This window comes from Chlorocebus sabaeus, chromosome 4, assembly GCF_047675955.1.
Source record: "Chlorocebus sabaeus isolate Y175 chromosome 4, mChlSab1.0.hap1, whole genome shotgun sequence".
NCBI classification, from domain to species: Eukaryota; Metazoa; Chordata; class Mammalia; order Primates; family Cercopithecidae; genus Chlorocebus; species Chlorocebus sabaeus.
This window is the reverse complement of record NC_132907.1, coordinates 93766457-93785241: the sequence shown is the minus strand read 5'-3', so window position 1 is coordinate 93785241 and position 18785 is coordinate 93766457. Positions and strand designations below refer to the sequence as shown.

At 51.5% G+C, this 18785-nt stretch overlaps 2 protein-coding genes and 1 long non-coding RNA gene across 4 annotated transcripts in view; 2 read left to right on the top strand and 1 right to left on the bottom strand.

The window, feature by feature from the left end:
* AHRR (aryl hydrocarbon receptor repressor) overlaps positions 1-4701 on the top strand; it is a 110222-nt gene extending 105521 nt beyond the window's left edge. The window contains exon 11 of the mRNA XM_007961068.3: positions 469-4701. Within this exon, the coding sequence (XP_007959259.2) occupies positions 469-1450 (982 nt within the window). The 3' untranslated portion in view covers positions 1451-4701. The remainder of the gene's footprint in view (positions 1-468) is intronic.
* The window catches only part of EXOC3 (exocyst complex component 3), a 39206-nt gene that overhangs the window by 5203 nt on the left and 15218 nt on the right, over positions 1-18785 (top strand). Inside the window, exons 1-3 of one of the 2 annotated variants that reach the window (XM_007961061.3) lie at positions 9439-9516; positions 12330-12520; positions 13734-13953. In XM_007961061.3, the coding sequence (XP_007959252.1) occupies positions 12377-12520; positions 13734-13953 (364 nt within the window). In that variant the 5' untranslated portion in view covers positions 9439-9516; positions 12330-12376. Of the gene's footprint in view, positions 1-9438; positions 9517-12329; positions 12521-13733; positions 13954-18785 lie in introns of those variants that run through there. The other variant, XM_073014876.1, reaches the window with a different exon arrangement.
* Positions 8126-10246, bottom strand: LOC103215232 (uncharacterized). The gene has a single exon (XR_005237351.2). It is a non-coding gene; the product is annotated as an uncharacterized lncRNA (long non-coding RNA).

Here is an 18785-nt window from a genome sequence, read left to right as displayed (position 1 = left end):
TCCAAGTCACCATCTCACAGTCATGCAGTGCCAGTCCCAAGGCATGTGGCGTCCTGTTGGTCAGCAACAGAGCCTGGCCACAGAAACTGCTGGACACGGTGTTTTCTGCTGTGCAGTTCCATGGGGCCATTTGCACCGCCCTCCCCACCCCTAGCGCTAGTGACTGGTGTGGCTGACACTGGACAGCTGGCATAGGCCTCAGAGACACCTCCCTGAAGCCTGCACCCTCGCCCCACCCTGGGCCCTCCTCACTCACCCCAGGCACACAGTGGGGGTGGGGGTGGGGGTGCTGGCACAGCCTCCTGGGCTGCTGGGTGGGTTAGAAGGGACAGTGCAGTGTGGGGTCGGTGTAGCAGCCCCCGCAGATTCAGCATCATCCTAATTTAGTAACCTCCCTTAGAGACCCCACCCAAGGCAACCAGACCTGGTGTCCAGCTCTGTCGAATGGGCCCCGCCTTTTCTCTGCAGGGACAGGGAGGAGGAGCAGCACAGGATGCTGAGCAGGGCCTCCGGAGTGACAGGGCACAGGGAGACTCCAGTACCCATGAAGCCCCTGCCCTGGACGGCGGGAAGGCATGTTGAGGATGGTGCCAGGCCGAGGCTGCAGCCCAGCAAGAGTGACCCACCCTGCCTGCGCCCCACACCCCGCGGCTCCTGCCTGCCCTACTCCTGTGTCCAGGGCACTTTCAGGAACTCGCCCATCTCTCACCCGCCGAGCCCATCCCCCAGTGCCTACTCCAGCCGGACTAGCAGACCTGTGCGGGATGTCGGTGAGGACCAGGTGCACCCTCCCCTCTGCCACTTTCCCCAGGGGAGCCTGCAGCACCGGCTCCCTCAGCCTGGAGCTCAGTGTTTTGCCACGAGGGGCTATCCCATGGAGGACGTGAAGCTGCAGGGTGTGCCGATGCCTCCGGGGGACCTGTACGGTCCGACGCTGCTGCTAGATGTGCCCATCAAGATGGAGAAGGACTCTGGGTCTGAGGATGCTGCAGACGGCTGTGTGCCCAGCCAGGTGTGGCTGGGGGCCAGTGACAGGAGCCATCCAGCCACCTTCCCTACCAGGATGCACCTGAAAACAGAGCCAGACTCTCGGCAACAGGTGCACATCTTGCACCTGGGGCACGGCGTGCGGGGGACTCAGCCTCATGGCAGGGCCACTGTTGGGCGCAGCAGGGAGCTGACCCCTTTCCACCCTGCACACTGTGCCTGCCTGGAGCCCATGCATGGCCTTGCCCAGCCAGAGCCTCCCCACCAGCTCTGTGCACGGGGCCGAGGCGAACAGTCCTGCACCTGCAGAGCTGCTGAGGCCGCCCCTGTGGTCAAGCAGGAGCCCCTGGACTCACCCCCGTGGGCTACTCACAGCCAGGGAGCGGTGCCTGGGATGTTTCCCAAAAGTGCCTTGGCAACGCTGGTCCCGCCCCAAGCTTCAGAGTGCACGTTCCTGCCGTAGCACAGTGAGCACCGTCCAGGCCCAGATCCATCCGTCTACGCTCAGATGTGTCAGTGGCTGGGCTGCCCTGTGCCTGGTCAGGCCGGAGCCCATCCTAAGACGCACTTTGCAGAGCTGTGCATGCACACTCTGCTAGTCTGTGTGTGCAGGATATGCAGTAGCGTATCCTGAGTTTTGTGAAATATCCCAAAAGTTCTTAAATGCGAACTGGCCATAAATCTGTTCAAGCATGACAGTATTTCTCTTTGAGGAATTAAAATCTTTAGGAAAGTGATCACAGCTGGACAGCATCATCCCATCCCACGGCCGCCAAGTCCACAGTCGGGATGAAGCGGTTGGGTGACCTACCTAGCTCAGCCCTCCCAGGCCACCTGCAGCTCCCGGCCTGTGCTGTGCAGGCAGAGTCAGCCCATCGCCACAGTGTGCTGCAGAGGCCAGCACACTGCAAATTAGAAATACAACTCACGGAGAAAGGATCTGTGAGCCCACTCATGGAGGAATCTAGAAAGTTCCAGGCAGCAGAGGCTGGCAGCATGGGTCCCACACTGTGTGGCACCATGACGGAGGGTGAGGCCAGACCTGGGCTGGAAATGGACAGGATAGCCCGTCCCTTCTGGACATCTCCCGAGTTCTCAGTGGGTCTCTGCAGACGGTTCTTACTAATCCGCCTCTTGGTGCATCACGTAATGCCGAGTTCACAGACTCCGGGCTTGGAAGTACGGAGAAACACACAACGTAGAGAGAAGACACAGGAAACTGCTGTCTGTGGGGGTTTCTCTCTGGCTGGCTGTCTCTACGGTTCACTCAAATGAGGGTTCCCATTGCCATCCTAGGAGAATAATTAGGGACAAGACGGACAAGTATTAACAGCATTAAAACAGTGGTAAAGGTGATATATTCTGAGAGGAAGAAATTTGGATACAAAAGCGTTAAGTCAGAAAGTGAAAGTCACCAATCCACCAACCCGAGGTAACTTACAGCTGCTGGTGCAGTCCAGGCTTCTTCCGTGGTGTGGCCTGGAACCCCACCCGGCTGGTGCAGGCATCGGATCAGGGTGTAGAAGTCACCGCCGGGCAGTGAGGCCCACCTGTGTGGGGGCGGGAAGGCCCCTCTCCTCAGGGACAGGGCATCAGGCCCTGACGTCAGCTCCACTGGGAGTGGCAGGAGCCACGGGAGCCGGTGGATGAGGGAGCCACTACCCTGTCGCACTGTGCATTCTGCCTCCCGTGTGGACTCCTGCTATGTTGTCGGCGGCTTTGGGGGATCTGTGCTTACTTAGCCCCTGGTTTAATGCTGAAGCCATTTGATAAATGCACCTTCAGTTTGTCAAAACCCAGGTTTGGTTGGCAGGACTGGGTCTTCTGCCCAACGCCAGGTGCCTGCACCTCTCAGTGGTCTGGTTCTTGGACAGTTTGCCCCCATGTGGCAGGGATAGGGATAAGGATCTCCTCTCAGAACTGAAAGAGAACAGCCAACCACCTGAGCCCAGAGTCCCAGATCCATGGTGGCCTCCTATGACCCCCAAGCCCTGCCGAGGGGACACTCACTGACTGCTTAGCCAGGGGGCGCCTTTCAAAGCTGCCCTCTGTGCTGTGCTGTCGTGGGTGTGAGACGTGCTCATGGCTTTCCACCACCGTCTCTCCCTTATCTGATGCCTAACTCATGATGGGACAGAGCTACCCAGGGGCCAGCCATGGGTGACCAGCCACTTAAGGGTCAGTCACCTGTGGAGAGCAGGCACCTGTGAGGACCAGGCACCTGAGGACTGGCCCCTACTTCCCACTTTGGCCCTACGCTAGCACAGGGCCCCTCTTTATTCATTTCTCATGCTGAGCATGGCACACCTCTGGCCTCGGGGCATTTATGGATTTAAGACCAGGATGGTATTTCAGAAGTTTCCCACTTCCTTCCTATTCTAACCAAGTGCTCAGCTCCTTTGCTGATGATGGAAACACCCTTAATAATGAGACCTGCAGGCCAGGCGCAGTGGCTCATGCTTGTAATCCCAGCACTTTGGGAGGTCAAGGTGGGAGGATTGCTTAAGCCCAGGGGTTCGAGACCATCCTGGGCAACATAGCAAGAACATATCTCTACAAAAAAGAATTAAAAATCAGACCTGCTGTATCCCTGAAAAAGTCTCAATCAACATGCATGTTCCACTCTTGGAATTCCCTGTCCTGAAGGCCAGCCACGTCCTGTGTCCTGGAGCTCAGCCCTCAGCAGCTCCCTTCAGCCTGGGCGCTGCCTGGGTCCCAATTGTGTCAGCTGCTCTTCCAGTCTCAGGGCCGAGGAGGGCAGGGAGCTCAGTGACTGAGAGTCTTGTGTATCACAGGTCTTGAGTGTCCTGGAGCCAACAGCTGTCACTGGGAAAAACACCAGGCCCCAAAGATCGAATCAGAGACGTGGCTGTGTGTTTGCCGATTATAGCCGGGCCCTTCAGTGCCATCAAAGGAGCACCGGGGCCTCCTTAAGCACAGACGGCAGCCCCTGCCCAGGAGGCTCCTTCACCACGTCCTGCCCTGCAGCCTCCCAGACCTTTAGACGCGCCCCCACCCAAGGCCCTCCTGGTGCCAGGTGCCAGATTGAATGGTGGGTTGCTGCCGGGCAGGCCATGCCGTGCTGATGCTGCACGCAGCACATGGGTGTCGGCTCTGCCGGTTTTGTGGTGTGGGGACCCCACATGAGGCTGCGGCCCTGAGAGCCTGGGGTCAGCGAGGTGTCCAACATCCCTTCCCTGGTGGCAAGAAAAACTCCCAAAGTCAGCACTTTTGTTATTTTATAGCCACAACCCTCTTGGAAAACAGTGGGGAAGACGATGGAACATAGAAGGTGTGGACGTGTCACTTCTCTCTAAAATGTCATTGTTAGCACTAATTACAGGTTCATGTTTTTCTGTTTATGTAGCTTTTCCCTATATAGCTGAAAAAGTATTAAAGTCAAATATAAGGTGGGAATGGGATGGAAGGAAGATCAATACAACTTATATTTTTGCAGTTTCTACTGGAAGAAAAAAGTTTTCAATACCTAGACCAACTTGTTGAATTTTTAAAACCTATGCACTATAAATGCAACTCCCTACTGCTTTCTCAGTGCCTTTAGGAAGCTTTCAAATATTTTTTGTACTGTGGTTTGTATTAAATTTGCAATATTGATGTAAAGTACATGACATGCTAGTACATGTTTAGCAAAAATTGAAATGTCTGCGAATGTCTGTGTGATTTTCCAAATGAAGTCACTTTATTTCCTTTAAAGAGTGTGCTGGTTAATCTGCATTCTAAGACAGCCTTTCACCACTAAATATAAGGCAGCAATAAAAATAAAACTCTAGAGCTGCAAGCCTCGTGAAGGAGGAGAAAATGCCTGCCATTTCCCTGCTTCTGCCCAGCGGCACTGCATCTAGAGAGGGTCTAGGCACTCCTCCCATGTCACTGAGGGTCAGGGCCCCTCCCGGGTGCTCTCAGGACGCCCCAGACCTGACCCATTCTGTAAGAAGTGAGGAGGGTAGAGCTGAGAGCACTGTGGGTCCGGGGTCATGCAGGGTCCGCCCTGCCTGGCACAGGGCCTGCATGACAAGCCCATGGGAAGGGGGAAGGGGGTCACTGGCCCAAGCAGATTGTGGACAGATCCCCCAATGCCATAAAAAAAATGCTGGGGTCTAATTAAGCACAAATGGCAGTCCAAGGCCCAGGGAGCTGTGCTTTTGTTTCCTTTCAGGCAACTTTAGAGTCTGCGCAGCCCCTGCCAGACTTCCGTCACACCCTGCAGCCCGTCAGCAAAGCTGTCCTGGTCACTGGTGTAAGACTCCCATGTCCTCCCCAGGGACCAGGCCAGCCCTCCCATCTGTGGCCCCACACCTTGCCCCACCCCGCCCCCCATACCCTCTGCTCTGTGCCCTCAGGCAGGCAGAGTTCCTGCATTTTCACTCCTCACCCCCAGTCTGGCTTCTGCTGAGTGCGCCTGTGTGGAGTTAGGACGCGTACAATTCCTTTTTATTTTTTTTGAGATGGAGTCTCGCTCTGTTGCCCAGGCTGGAGTGTGGTGCAATCTTGGCTCACTGCAGCCTCCTCTTCTCAGGTTTAAGTGATTCTCCCACCTCAGCCTCCAGAGTAGCTGGGACTACAGGCATCCACCACCACGCCCAGCTAATTTTTGTATTTTTAGTAGAGACTGGGTTTCACCATGTTGGCCAGGCTGGTCTAAAACTCCTGGCCTCACGTAATCAGCCTACCTCGGCCTCGCAAAGTGCTGGAATTACAGATGTGAGCCGCCATGCCTGGCTGGACGCACACAATTTCATCTCACTAGGCGCTGCCCAGCATCCTCCAGAGGGCTGCACCCACTTGGCCTCCCTTCTACCAGCCACACCTCCTGGGCTCCTATCCTACCCCCCCCACTGGGACCTGTATGGAAAGACTTTTTCAGTCTTGGGCTTCTGAAGGGATGAAATGGCAGCTGTTTTATGTACATTTTGTTGATTCATTCACTCAGCATTATTTTTTTAGTCCATGTTGAATATCAGGCCCTGGGCCAGTGCTGGGGATCCATTCAGGAGAAAACGATGCAGACATCAGTGCTGTCCCAGAGCTGGCGTCTGCACTTGTGTGGTATGTGGTGTGCGGTGTGTACCCATGTGCAGGGGGAAGGGGTGCAGGCAGCTGAATGTGACCATGAGAACTCTGTGAGGCATGGAGAGGACCGGTGCTTTGCAGGTGCACAGAGCTGGGGTTAGGGGTGGCCCAGGTCTTTGGGGCAGTTTTATGTGGGACGTATGGACAGCTGGAGCTGAACGGCGAGTGGAGGCGGCGGCACGGCCGCAGTGAGGTCCGAGTGACAACAGAGCAGGGCCTGGGTGGAGACGGCCTGGCCATGGCTCAGAGGCTTGAGCAGGGCCCCGTGAGGAGGGTGTGGGGACAAGGTCTCCCTGATGAAGGCCGAGGGAGGCAGCTTATTCCCTGGAGCCAATGCCTCTTGTCCTTTACCTGTTTCTTGTTGCACTTGTTTGCCCTTTTAGATTAATTTGCAGGAGTTCTGTTTTCATTCTGGATAGCAATCTTTTTGTCAGTTACAGATGTTGACAATGTTTTCCCTCAGTCTGTGGCTTGGCTTTTCACTTAAGGATTTAAAAAATATATCCCACAAGAGTTTAAAATTTTAGTATAGCAACTTTTCTATTTTGTTCTTTATGGACTATGCATTTTGCATCTTAGGAAAATAACTATCTTTGACAGTGGCTTTTGACCAAAAACCCAGGTTGTTTGATATTCATATCACCACACCAGCTTCTCAGGCCTCGCTGACCCACGTGTGAAAAGCCCAGTTCTAATTGTTGTTTCTTGATGCTTTAGATGTTCTCCTATGAATGTTTCCATTTCTAATCCACTTACTTCTGTTCTCATTACTGATACATCTGAACACAGGGTCCTCCTCATCATCTTCCTACAGTCTCTGTGGTGTTGCCTCCATTTTCTCTCTTCCTGTTTCTATTTCTGTAGTGGCTAACCTTAATGTGGGTATTTAACAAGGTCTAAGCAGGTGTTAAGCACGGTCTGTCTTCTCCCACAGCAGGGCCAGGACTGTGGGCGCTTCAGTGCCCCTACCCCCACCGCCCCTCAAGCTTGCTCCTGTCAAGGTGGAGGATCCCTCTAGCAAACCCTGGGTTGGCTTCTGCTGAGGGCTGAGTTTAGGAACAGTCTCCAGGCTGTTGTTGTTTTCCTAGTCCACCCTTTCACTGAGGATGCACCCCCTTGCGTATCTGTGCTTCACACAGGAGTTTCCATTCACCTTCTGCCTGCTGGGAGCCTTAGCTTCATCAGCTGTCCTGCTTCAATGTAAAACCCAACCCCTGGGCCGCAGGACTCGCACCCTACCCACCCACCGGCCTGCTCTAGGATGGCAAGCATCTCTGCTTCTGACGTCCTCTCCCCTTTCCACGTTTGTCCCTGGTCACGTCCTTGCCGGTTCGTGAATCCACTTGTGCAATCAACATGATGCTTGTACTCAGCAGTGCCCCTGGGTGTTCGCACAATGTGGTCTGCCGAAAACAGAAGTCAAGAAACATCTTTTTTTTTTTTTTTTTTGAGACAGAGTCCCCCTCTGTCGCCCAGGCTGGAGTGCAGTGGTGCCATCTCAGCTTACTGCAATCTCTGCCTCCCAGGTTCAAGCCATTCTCCTGCCTTGGCCTCCCAGGAAGCTGGGACTACAGGCATGCACTACCATGCCTGGCTAATTTCTGTGTTTTATTGGTAGAGATGGGATTTCTACCAAAAAGACCACGTTGTCTAGGCTTGACTCAAACCCCTGGGCTCAAGGGATCTGCCCTTCTCAGCCTCCCAAAGTGCTAGGATTACAGGTGGGAGCCACTGTGCCCAGCCAAGAAAGACCTTTTTTTTTTTTTTTTGAGATGGAGTATCACACTGTTGCCCAGGCTGGAGTGCAGTGGCACAGTCTCGGCTCACTGCAAGCTCTGCCTCCCAGGTTCACGCCATTCTCCTTCCTCAGCCTCCTGAGTAGCTGGGACTATAGGAACCCACCACTACGCCCGGGTAATTTTTTTTTTTTGTATTTCTGGTAGAGATGGGGTTTCATCATGTTAGCCAGGATGGTCTGGATCTCCTGACCTCGTGATCCACCCGCCTTGGCCTCCCAAAGTGCTGGGATTACAGGCGTGAGCCACCGTGCCCCAAGAAGAAAGACTTTTAATGTTAAGAAGTTACTAGACAGTCCATCCAAATTCACTACCAGACATTGAACAATAGTATGAGTCTTTAGTTCATAATACTCAATGTTACTATATTTTGAAGAGTCCTAAAAGCTTTGGTAATTTTGGCCATTTTTTTTTTTCCTTCATTAGTTTCAAAATTAGTCATAATTTCTAACATAATTTTAACTTTTTTTAAAAAATTTTTTTCATTGCTCAACTTGCTAGATTTTCAGAAATTACAAGGAAAAACTGAAATAACAGAGCCAGGGTGTTAGCATCAGCAGGGCACGGGGCAGGGCTCCTTGTGGGAGTGGCAGCGGGGGCTCCCACAGCTCCATCTTCATCCTGTGTGACCCCGCCCCATGCTGCTGCCACTTTCCTTGTCTCTGCTGGCTTCTCTGCCACCTTCCAGACCCTTCCTTTTGTGTGGCCGATTTTCAGGAGGGGCCGGGGCACAACCTAGCAGCTGCCACCTATGAAAGACTTTCTTGTTAGTTGGTGCATCGTTTATCAAACAGACAAACCCCGAATGCTGGTGGTTTAGCACGTGCTTTTTCCTCCTGGTGAAGCCAAGTGCTGGCCATGGGCCTCTCTTCCAAGCAGCGACTCAGGACCGGCCCTCTGCAGCAGCGGCCCAGGGACACACATTCATTCTCCAAGACCGCGCCGCTGGCCCTCTGAGGGGCCCCAGAAACATCCCGTGGCCACCCACCCCAGGGCACTGTTCCCACATGGGTGCCGATGACTGCGCTCCTGGAGGGGCTGAGTTCGTGTTTGGGTCCAGGGGGTACCCAAAGCCGCTTGTCTGCTGGTGGCAGGCATGACAGACGCTTGGTTCCCAACTTTCCCCGCTTTCGTTTCCTCGTTTACTGAATGCTCGGCGCCCACCTCAGTTCGAGGCAAAGGCGGGACGCCCCTGCCACACTGCAGTGCGGACGGCAAGGCCAACATAAAGACATGAGGCGTCAGCAGAGGACGGAGCCACAGCGGCTCTGGGGCTGTCTTCTCTCCGGAGGTCGGGAAGGGAACGGAGAGAAAACGCAGGCAGCCACGCTGGGCGGAGGCTTCCAAGACTGCGCCGGCCCTGGGGAAGGGCGCACGCGGGGGTCGCCGGAGGCAGCGAGAGGGCCTGAGTTGGGGGGGCTGGGACGGGCAAGGAGACCCCCATCCCGGCAGTTACCATGTCCTGCTGGGGAGCGGCCACGGGGCAGGTCCCCGAGCTGAAGTCGCTCGGCCAAGAGGCGGGTGCTCGCCCCGCCCGGAGGGCCGGACCCCTGCTTCCGGCGCCGTTGCCGGAAGCGGAAGTACCCGTTCGCTGTCCACTTCCGGGACTCCGGAGGCGGCGGCGGCGGCGTAGGCTTAGAGGGTGAGTCGGCGGCAGGTTCTGACGGCCCGCGGGTCCGTAGGCGGTGGTCGCCGTGTTTCATCCTTGCTCTCCCTGTCTGTGGCTTCCGCGGGGGCGCGTAGGGGGAGGCCGGACCGGGACCTGGAGGGCAGGGAGGCCGTTCCGGGTCCCGTGGAGTATCCCGCTCGTGCGAGTGTCCTCGGCGCAGGTGTTCCCTCGGCGCAGGTGTCCTCCCCGGCACATGTGTCCCCCCCAGGCGCAGGTGTCCCCTAGGCACATGTGTCCCCCCAGGCACAAGTGTCCTTCCTGGTGCAGGTTTCTCCTTGTCGGTGTCTCCCCCGCAGCAGGTGCAGGTGTCCTTCCTGGCGCAGGTGTCCCCCCTTCGGAGCAGGTGTTCCTCCTTGGGGCAGGTGTCCCTCCAGGCACAAGTGTCCTTTCTGGCGCAGGTGTCCCCTCGGCGCAGGTGTCCTCCAAGGTGCAGGTGTCCCCTCAGGCACAGGTGTCCCCCCAGGCACAAGTATCCTTCCTGATACAGGTGTCCCCTTGACAGTGTCCGCCCCCCCAGGCGCAGTTGTCCTTCCTGGCGCAGGTGTCCCCCCTTGGACCAGGTATCCCTCCTCGGAGCAGTGTTCCTCCAGGCACAAATGTCTTTCCTGGCACAGGTGTCCTCCAAGGTGCAGGTGTCCCTCCAGCGGAGGTGTCCCCTCCGTGAGGTGCCCCCCAGCACAGGTGTTCCCCTCGACGCAGGCATCCCCCCGGTGACGTGTCCCTCCCGGCGAAGGTGCCTGCCGGGCAGAGGTATCTCCCTGGTGCAGGTGTCCCCCTGGGTGCAGGTGTTCGCCTGCCGCAGGTGTCCCCCTGGGAGCTGATGTTCCTCTCAGTAGGGTGTCCCCCCCCTCGGTAGAGAGACTCACAGCAGAGCCAGCACGAGGGAAAGGCAGTCAGAAAGACCCTGGTAGGGGTTGAACCTGGGTCTCTGTTGGTGGCTTCTGAGTTCCTCTTTGGCTTCTTGACCCAAAATCTTTAGTCTTCAGGCTGGGATGAAAACCTCTGCATTGTGTTTTTTAACTTAAGGTTTTCCCTTTTCCCACATTAGTAGCTTTGTTCTGAGTCCAAGATGAGCCTGCTTCTGCTTCCCAGCTCTCCACTCACATCGCCTTGGCTTCCACCCACAGCGTGACAGACTTCACTCCAGCCTGGAGATGGGCCCAGTCACCTCACTGTGTGCACCAGCAGAGTGGCTGGGTGTCCACTTCTTGGGTTGTTATCCAGCCCTGTAATCAAAACCATACAGACTTTAATGTCAATGGAAATGCTGATGATAATATCCAAATAAAATAAGAAAACAAAAGTGTGCACCTACAAAGTCATAGAAGCAGTGGAATCTTAGCTTTAAAAGAAACTCAAAGGGAAAAAACTGGAAGGAAACAAGCCCTGTTGGAGGGAGTTGCCCGAGTGTCAGGATTTAAGGGGAGTTGCCCGAGTGTCGGGATTGAAGGGGAGTCGCCCTTGAGTGTCGGGATTTAAGGGGAGTTGCCCCCGAGTGTCGGGATTTAAGGGGAGTTGCCCCTGGGTGTTGGGACTTTGTATTTTTGTCCTGTCCAGATTTTGTACATTGTATGCCTAATTTCGTAATCAGAAAATAAAGAGAAAGGAAAGGTTGCAATGTAGGTCCAGATAAAAAAGGAGAAGAGAGGGGTCTGAAAGCATGTGGGCACGGAGAATGAAAAATTCCAGGAGAAGGCGAATCTTGTTAATATTCATGAAGATGAAAATCGAACAGCTGAAATCAAGGGGAACAGGTGTATCAGATTCCTGCATTGACCAGATGCTCACCAAGCAGCTGTCTTAGCTCCCCGAGGAGGACGATGGTGGAGGGAGTATGGAAGGCAGGCTTGCCTGCCATCTGAGCACCTGTGGTCTGCATCGGACCTGCATAAAGGAGGGAAGCGCAATGTTTTCTATGGCAGTTAAAAAAGGGGGAAATGGGGTTTTGGATACCCAAGACAGTAATGAGGTTTTTTTGTTTTTTTTGTTTTTTTTGTTTTTTTGAGACATAATCTTGCTCTGTTGCCCAGGCTGGAGTGCAGTGACGCGATCTCAGCTCACTGCAAGCTCCACCTCCTGGGTTCATACCATTCTCCTGCCTCAGCCTCTCGAGTAGCTGGGACTACAGGCATGTGCCACCATGCCTGCTAATTTTTTTGTATTTTTAGTAGATACAAGGTTTCGCCATGTTAGCCAGGATGGTCTCGATCTCCTGACCTCGTGATCCACTCGCGTCAGCCTCCCAAAGTGCTGGGATTACAGGCGTGAGCCACTGGGCCCGGCTGACAATAGTAACTTTTATAGGGAATTGTGGGGCTTGTGCTGGGCCTCCAGCTGTGGTACCTGTTTGGGGGAGATGTCTGTGCTGCATTTGTCTTCACTGAGGGTCCTGGTACAGCTGCCCACAGGCCTGGCCAAGGTGCTGGGGGAAGGCTCCCGAAATGAGAAACCAGCCCTATCTTGGGGAGAGATGTGCCTTGGAGACTGACATCTACATGGTGGGTGGTTTGGGACCCACATTTAGAATCTTCCAAATGTCCATGTCTCTCATGCCTATGAAACGCACCTGCTCTCCCCTTAAAGGTTTAACTTCCCCAGGTTTGTGTTACGAAGGTTTGTTTATCTTATCAAGGAGTTCCTCATCCTAGTTTAGCTTTCTTTGAGGTTTCCTGGATTAATGATCTCAGACGCTCTCCTTGTAGCTCCATTGTGATCATCTGATTGTTTGGGGGGAGGTTTTGTACCTACCATTTCTAACAACCTAACAACCCCTGCAATGCACACAGAATACCTCTAGCATGAACACTGTGAGGATTCCACCTGCTTTTTGACCATGAAGGAGACAGACCGGGAGGCTGTTGCGACAGCAGTGCAAAGGGTGGCTGGGATGCTCCAACGCCCGGACCAGCTGGACAAGGTGGAGCAGTATCGCAGGAGAGAAGCACGGAAGAAGGCCTCCGTGGAGGCTAGATTGAAGGTGAGGCCACCTGCTTCACTCCCAGGCAGCACAGAGCCATCTGTCTTGGGCTTCAGGTTCCTGCTTGACATCACCATGCTGATTTTGCTAAACTAGCCTTTGTGCTGATGTGCAAGGAGGCAGAGCTGGACTTTCTTGAGCAGTTAGTTACTTTCAGCAGTGCATTACCAATCAGTAGCTTTGCTTAGAAGACAATGGGAATGGTGAAAACAGCAAAGGAACAACCTTTTAAACACCCTGAGGCTGGGCACAGTGGCTCATGCCTGTAATCCCAGCACTTTGGGAGGCCGAGGCGGGCGGATCACATGAGGTCAGGAGTTCAAGACCAGCCTGGTCAACATGGTGAAACCCTGTCTCTACGAAAATACAAAAATTAGCCAGGCATGATGGCGGGTGCGTATAATCCCAGCTACTTGGGAGGCTGAGGCAGGAGAATCGCTTGAACTCAGGAAGCACAGGTTGTGGTGACCCGAGATTGTGTCATTGCACTCCAGCCTGGGCAACAGAGTGAGACTCCGTCTAAAAAAAAAAAAAAAAAACAAAACAAAACCCGAGAAACAACAACAGAAACACCACCATGAAAGTAACTATTAAGTGTTTAACACCAGAGGAATGAGAATTAGTCTTATTTAAAGCTCTTCTACAGAGCACCACTGGAGGGCATTTTGTTTAGATTGTTTTAACTCACCTTTAACACAGAGTGGATCTGAAGCTCGGGTGCCGATTCTGTCCTGTGGGTCAGCTGTCCTGAGGCCAAGTATGGTCCTGGCTGAACAGCAGGAACTCCCCGCCCCAAGCCAGTGAAGTCCTGACCGTTCTCTCTGCCTAGATGAGACCTCTTAGGAAACTAGGGTGCCTGGGGAGAACATGGGTGACATCCTTCTGAAGGTATCATAGCAGGCCACGGCCCAGGGCAGACCCGTGGTGGTGTCCGGTATTACCAGGTGTGAGGCTAGACGAGGAGCGTCCTGACGTTTTCTCATCAAAGCTTTAAAATGCATCATTTTTCTGTTCCCAGGCAGCAATGAAACAAAAAGTTACATTGTGAATCAATTAAATCCTTGTTAATTTTATTCTCTTTTCTGGGTATTGACTATTTCCTGCTACTCAGTGGCTGTTTCCTGAACTTGACCCTCCCGGGGAAGATTTGTTCTTCAGGAGGCATCACATGGCTGTCACTGGCTTTTCTCACCCATGTGGCGTCTCTCCTCAGGCCGCCATCCAGTCACAGCTGGACGGGGTGCGCACAGGTCTCAGCCAGCTCCACAATGCCCTAAATGACGTCAAAGACATTCAGCAGTCGCTGGCGGACGTCAGCAAGGACTGGAGGCAGAGCATCAACACCATCGAGAGCCTCAAGGATGTCAAAGATGCCGTGGTGCAGCACAGCCAGCTCGCCGCAGCCGTGGAGAACCTCAAGAACATATTCTCAGGTACCAGGCAGACGCTCGAGGCACTTGCCATGCTCACACCTGTCTCTGCATGACTCACTGAGTGCTCTGTGTGCAGTGTGCTTTGCAGCCCGCACTGTAGACCTGTAGATGGTAAGTGTGACTCTTGTCTGCTCAGCGTCTTTTTTTGAACATGGATGGAAGTGATGAGCTGAGCACGTAAAGGCTAGAAGAAGGCTTGTAGTTCAGTGTCAGGACAGAGGCCCAGCAAACGCAGTGTAGAGGGAGTCCCTGGCTGAGTGTCGTTGCCTTGCCTGCGATGTGGCTCTTAGACTCTGTGAGTGCAGAAGAGTGAAGGTGCCACGGCCCATGCTTAAAAGAAGCTGTGGGAGAAGCTGCCCTGCACATGGGACAGAGCAAGCAGATTCCAGAGCAGAAGGGATGAGGCGAGCAGCAGCTCCCAGGCGGCAGGAGCATGTGTGCCCAGGCCAGGGCAGAGCTGGGGCTCAGTGCCGTGGGGGCGTGACCCTTTCAGTCTTCTCCCTGAACGCCTCAGAAGGATGCCAAGGGCCCAGTAACCTGTCTCTGAAAGGTGCCAGCTGGCCCTGGGTGGTGGCTCCCAGCATTTGTGTTCACAGTCTCTTCCCGCTTGCTGTGACGGGAGCTGCTTCCACAGCCTCATCCCTCGCCTTGGTCCCCACTCTGTGTCAAGGTCAGCAGCATCCTTCAAGTCCCCAACCTCAGAAGCCTTGGCAAGGTCTGATTCTTTCCCTTTCTTTGTTCCTATCTGGCCTCTTGGCAAGTTCTTCCTGTTCCTCTACCCAACGTCTCTGCCCTGATGTCTGCATGACACTTCCCCGTCCGCAGCTGTCACGGGCCCCAGCTCGCCCTCCACACTGGCTGTGCTGCATCATCTGATGCTCCTCAGCTCCCGAGGCCACGTGTGAATTGGCACGGTTCTCCCTGGCTGCCCACAGCACACCTTGGTAACCTGTGTCCTGTCCACCCCGTCCTCTCCGCCCTCCTCTTATGCTTGTGGCTGCAGCATTGCTGAGCACTTTGTCCCGTTGCTTTGTGTGTGCCCTTCTTCCAGGGCGTGATCCGCAGGGTGACATGTTTGGCTGTGGTCTGCATCTCTGTGCATGCCCAACACAAATGCCACAGTGCTGCCAACTCAGAAAGCAGCTCTTCTTGGTGACTGTGGACCACCTGGAACTGGAACAGAGTCCCTCGACGGAGTCTCCTTGGTGATGCTCAGCTGGCACCTTTCTAGTTCATTTCCTCTTATTTCGTATTGGCTGGCTACATTTCCTTCTGGTCTTTTAAACTAATGCCTAATGACAAAAGGTGCATTACTGGAATTAGTTTTTTGTTTGTTTGTTTGTTTGTTTGTTTGTTTTTGAGACGGAGTCTCGCTCTGTCACCCAGGCTGGAGTGCAGTGGCCGGATCTCAGCTCACTGCAAGCTCCGCCTCCCAGGTTCACGCCATTCTCCTGCCTCAGCCTCCCGAGTAGCTGGGACTACAGGTGCCCGCCACCTCGCCCGGCTAGTTTTTTGTATTTTTTAGTAGAGACGGGGTTTCACCGTGTCAGCCAGGATGGTCTCAATCTCCTGACCTCGTGATCCCCCCATCTCGGCCTCCCAAAGTGCTGGGATTATAGGCCTGAGCCACCGCGCCCGGCCTGGAATTAGTTTATCTACAGCAGTTGGAAATAATTTCCTTTCCTTGGTGAACAAATGAGCCTATGTGGTATGCATGCTTTTTGTTACGGATACATTTTCATTGAGAAGATGTGCTTTGGGTCCCTTCAGACTTGTCTCATTGCCTATAATTCAGTAATGCGGTGTACACAGCTCCCCTCCTGCATTCTTTCTTGTGCTAAAATGCACATACACAGTTTGCCATCTTCACCATTTTTAAGTGTACAGTTGGGGACTATTAAGAACGTTCACATTGTTGTGCGACCATTGCCACCTCCATCTTCAGAACTCTTCATCTTGCAGACGTGAACATCTGCACCTATTAAACACTGACTTGGCACCCTCTGCCCAACTCCTTTTCCCCAACGTTCTGCCTTCTGTCTCTGTGAACTGGATGACTCTGAAAACCTCATAGAAGTGGCATCACATATTATCTGTCTTTCTGTGACATGCTTATTTCACTCAGCATGATGTCCTCAGGGTTCTTCCATGCTGTAGTATTGTAGAATTTCCTTCATTTTTAAGGCTGAATAATATTCCGTTGTATGTATGGACCGCATTTTGCTTCTCCGTTTATCTGTTGGTGGACACTCGAATTGCTTCCACATTTTAGCCATTGTGAGTAATGCTGTAGTGAACATGGGTGTACAGATATTTTAGTTTTATTTCTTTCTGGTATGTACACACAAGTGTAACTGCTGGACCGTGTGGTCATTTATGTTTAAATCTTTGAGCAGCTGCCAGACTGTTTCCTCCAGTGGCTGCAGCATTTCAGTTTTCCACCAGGAGTGTGCGAGGTTTCTGATTTGTCTGCATTTTCATTCTTCTCTAAGTTTTTAAAAATGTCCCTTATGGTTGGGCGCAGTGGCTCATGCCTGTAATCCCAGCACTTTGGAAGGCTGAGGCGGGCAGATCACCTGAGGTTAGGAGTTCGAGACCAGCCTGGCCAACATGGTGAAACCCCATCTCTACTAAAAATGTAAAAATTAGCCGGGCATGGTGGCGGCAGGTGCCTGTAGTCCCAGCTACTTGGGAGGCTGAGGCAGGAGAATCGCTTGAACCCAGGAGGCAGAGGACACAGTGAACCGAGGTCATGCCATTGCACTCCAGCCTGGGGGACAAGAGCGAGGCTTTGTCTCAAAAAAAAAAGTCTCTTATGTTTCCTTTTTTGCCTCATTAATTGTTTAAGAGTATGTTGTTTAATTTCCATAAATTGGTGAATTTTACAGTTTTCCTTCTGATACTGATTTCTAACGTCATCTGCTGAGTTTGGAGAAGGTACTTTGTATGATATTTATCTTTTAAAAACCTGAGTCTTAATTTGAAGCCTAATCCATGGTCTGTCCTGAAGACTGTCACATGTGCATGTGAGAATGGTGTGTGTTCTGTTGTTGGGTGTTCTTTCTGTGTCTGTTCAGTCTGGTTGGCTTGTTGCATTGTTCAAGTCCTCTCTTTCCTTGTTTAGCTTCTGTCTACTTGTTCTGTCCATTATTGAGAGGGAGATATTGAAGCCTCTTTTAGCTTCTGTCTGCTTGTTCTGTCCGTTATTGAGAGAGAGTTATTGAAGCCTCCAACTGTTACAGAAGTGAATGTTTCTCCCTTCAGTTCTATCCATTTTTGCTTCATGTATTTTGATGGTCTGTTAGTAAATGCAGAAATATTTGTAATTGTTACATCTTCTTGCTGAATCTTCTATTAATACATTATGGCCTTCTTTGTGACTAGTTTTTTTTTTTTTTTTTTAAGTCTATTTCATATTTATTAGTATAACCACTCCTTTTCTCTTTTGGTTATTATTTACGTGGAATATCTTTTTCCATCCTTTTACTTTCAACCTATTTGTGTCTTGGGCTCTAAGATTAGTCTCTGGTGAACACGCAGAGTTGAATCATGTTTTATTTTTTAAATCTATTTTGTCCACTTCTTCTGATTGAAGAGTTTAATTAATTTTGCCTACCTCTTTTGATCGAAGAGCTTACATTTAAGTGATTACTGATAAGAAGGGACTTCTGTCATTTTACTGTTTGTTTTTTATATGCCATATAACATTTTTGTCTCTTATTTCTGCATTTCTTTTTATTTTGTGCTTTTGATTATTTTGGTAGTAAACATTTTGATTCCCTTCTTGTTTCTTTTGTGTATATTCTATAGCTATTTTCTTTGTGCCTACCATAAAGATTACACTTAACATCTAACATTATCTCACTTTAGTTTGAATTTATATCAGCGTAACTTCAGTAACACACAAAAATTGTCCCTATGTGGCTTCATCTCTACTAGCTTTGGGTTGTTCATTTCACAGAATTACATCTTTATACATTGTGTGTCCAAAAACATAGACTAATAATTGTTTTTTAATGCATTCGTTTTAAAAAATTAGGTAGAAAACAATGTGGAGTTAGAATCCAAAGTTACAGTGTTACTAGCTTTTAGACTATTTTTAAATGTATTAGTTTCTTTTTTATTTGCCCCTTTCAACCAGAAAAATATTAGTCTCTTAAATCATGTAGAAAACAGAGTGATGAGTTAAAAACTGAAGTGTTAATAATACTAGATTTTATGATTGTCCATGAATTTACCTTTTTTGAGACCTTTACTTCTTCACATGGCTTCCAGTTTCTCCCTAGCATTCTTTCTTTTCAACCAGTGGGACTCCATTTAAGCATTTCTTGCAGGACAGATCTTGTGGTAACAAGCTTTTCAACTTTTGTTTATCTGGGGATGTCTTAATATCGCTGTCACTTTTGAATGACAGTTTTGCTAGATTTAAGGTTCTTGGTTGACAGTATTTTTCTTTTAGTGCTTTGAATATGTCATCCCACTGCCTCTGGCCTCCAAAGTTTCTGGTGAGAAATCTGATCTACTTATAATCTTATTTAGGAGCCCTTGTTTCTGACAAGTTGCTGCTTTCAAAATTCTTTCAAAAGTTTGATTAAGTTGTATCTTAGTGTGGACCTCTTGAGTTCCTCTTGCTTGGAGGGCATTGAGCTTCTTGAATCTTCATATTCATGTCTTTCATCAAATGAGGGGAGTTTTCAGCTATTATTTCTTCAAATAATGTATTGCCCATTTCTCTCTTCTTCTTCTAAAAGTCCCACTAAGCATATGTTGGCCTGCTTGATGGTGTCCACAAGGTCGCTGAGGCTCTGTTCACTTTTCTTCAATCTTTTTTC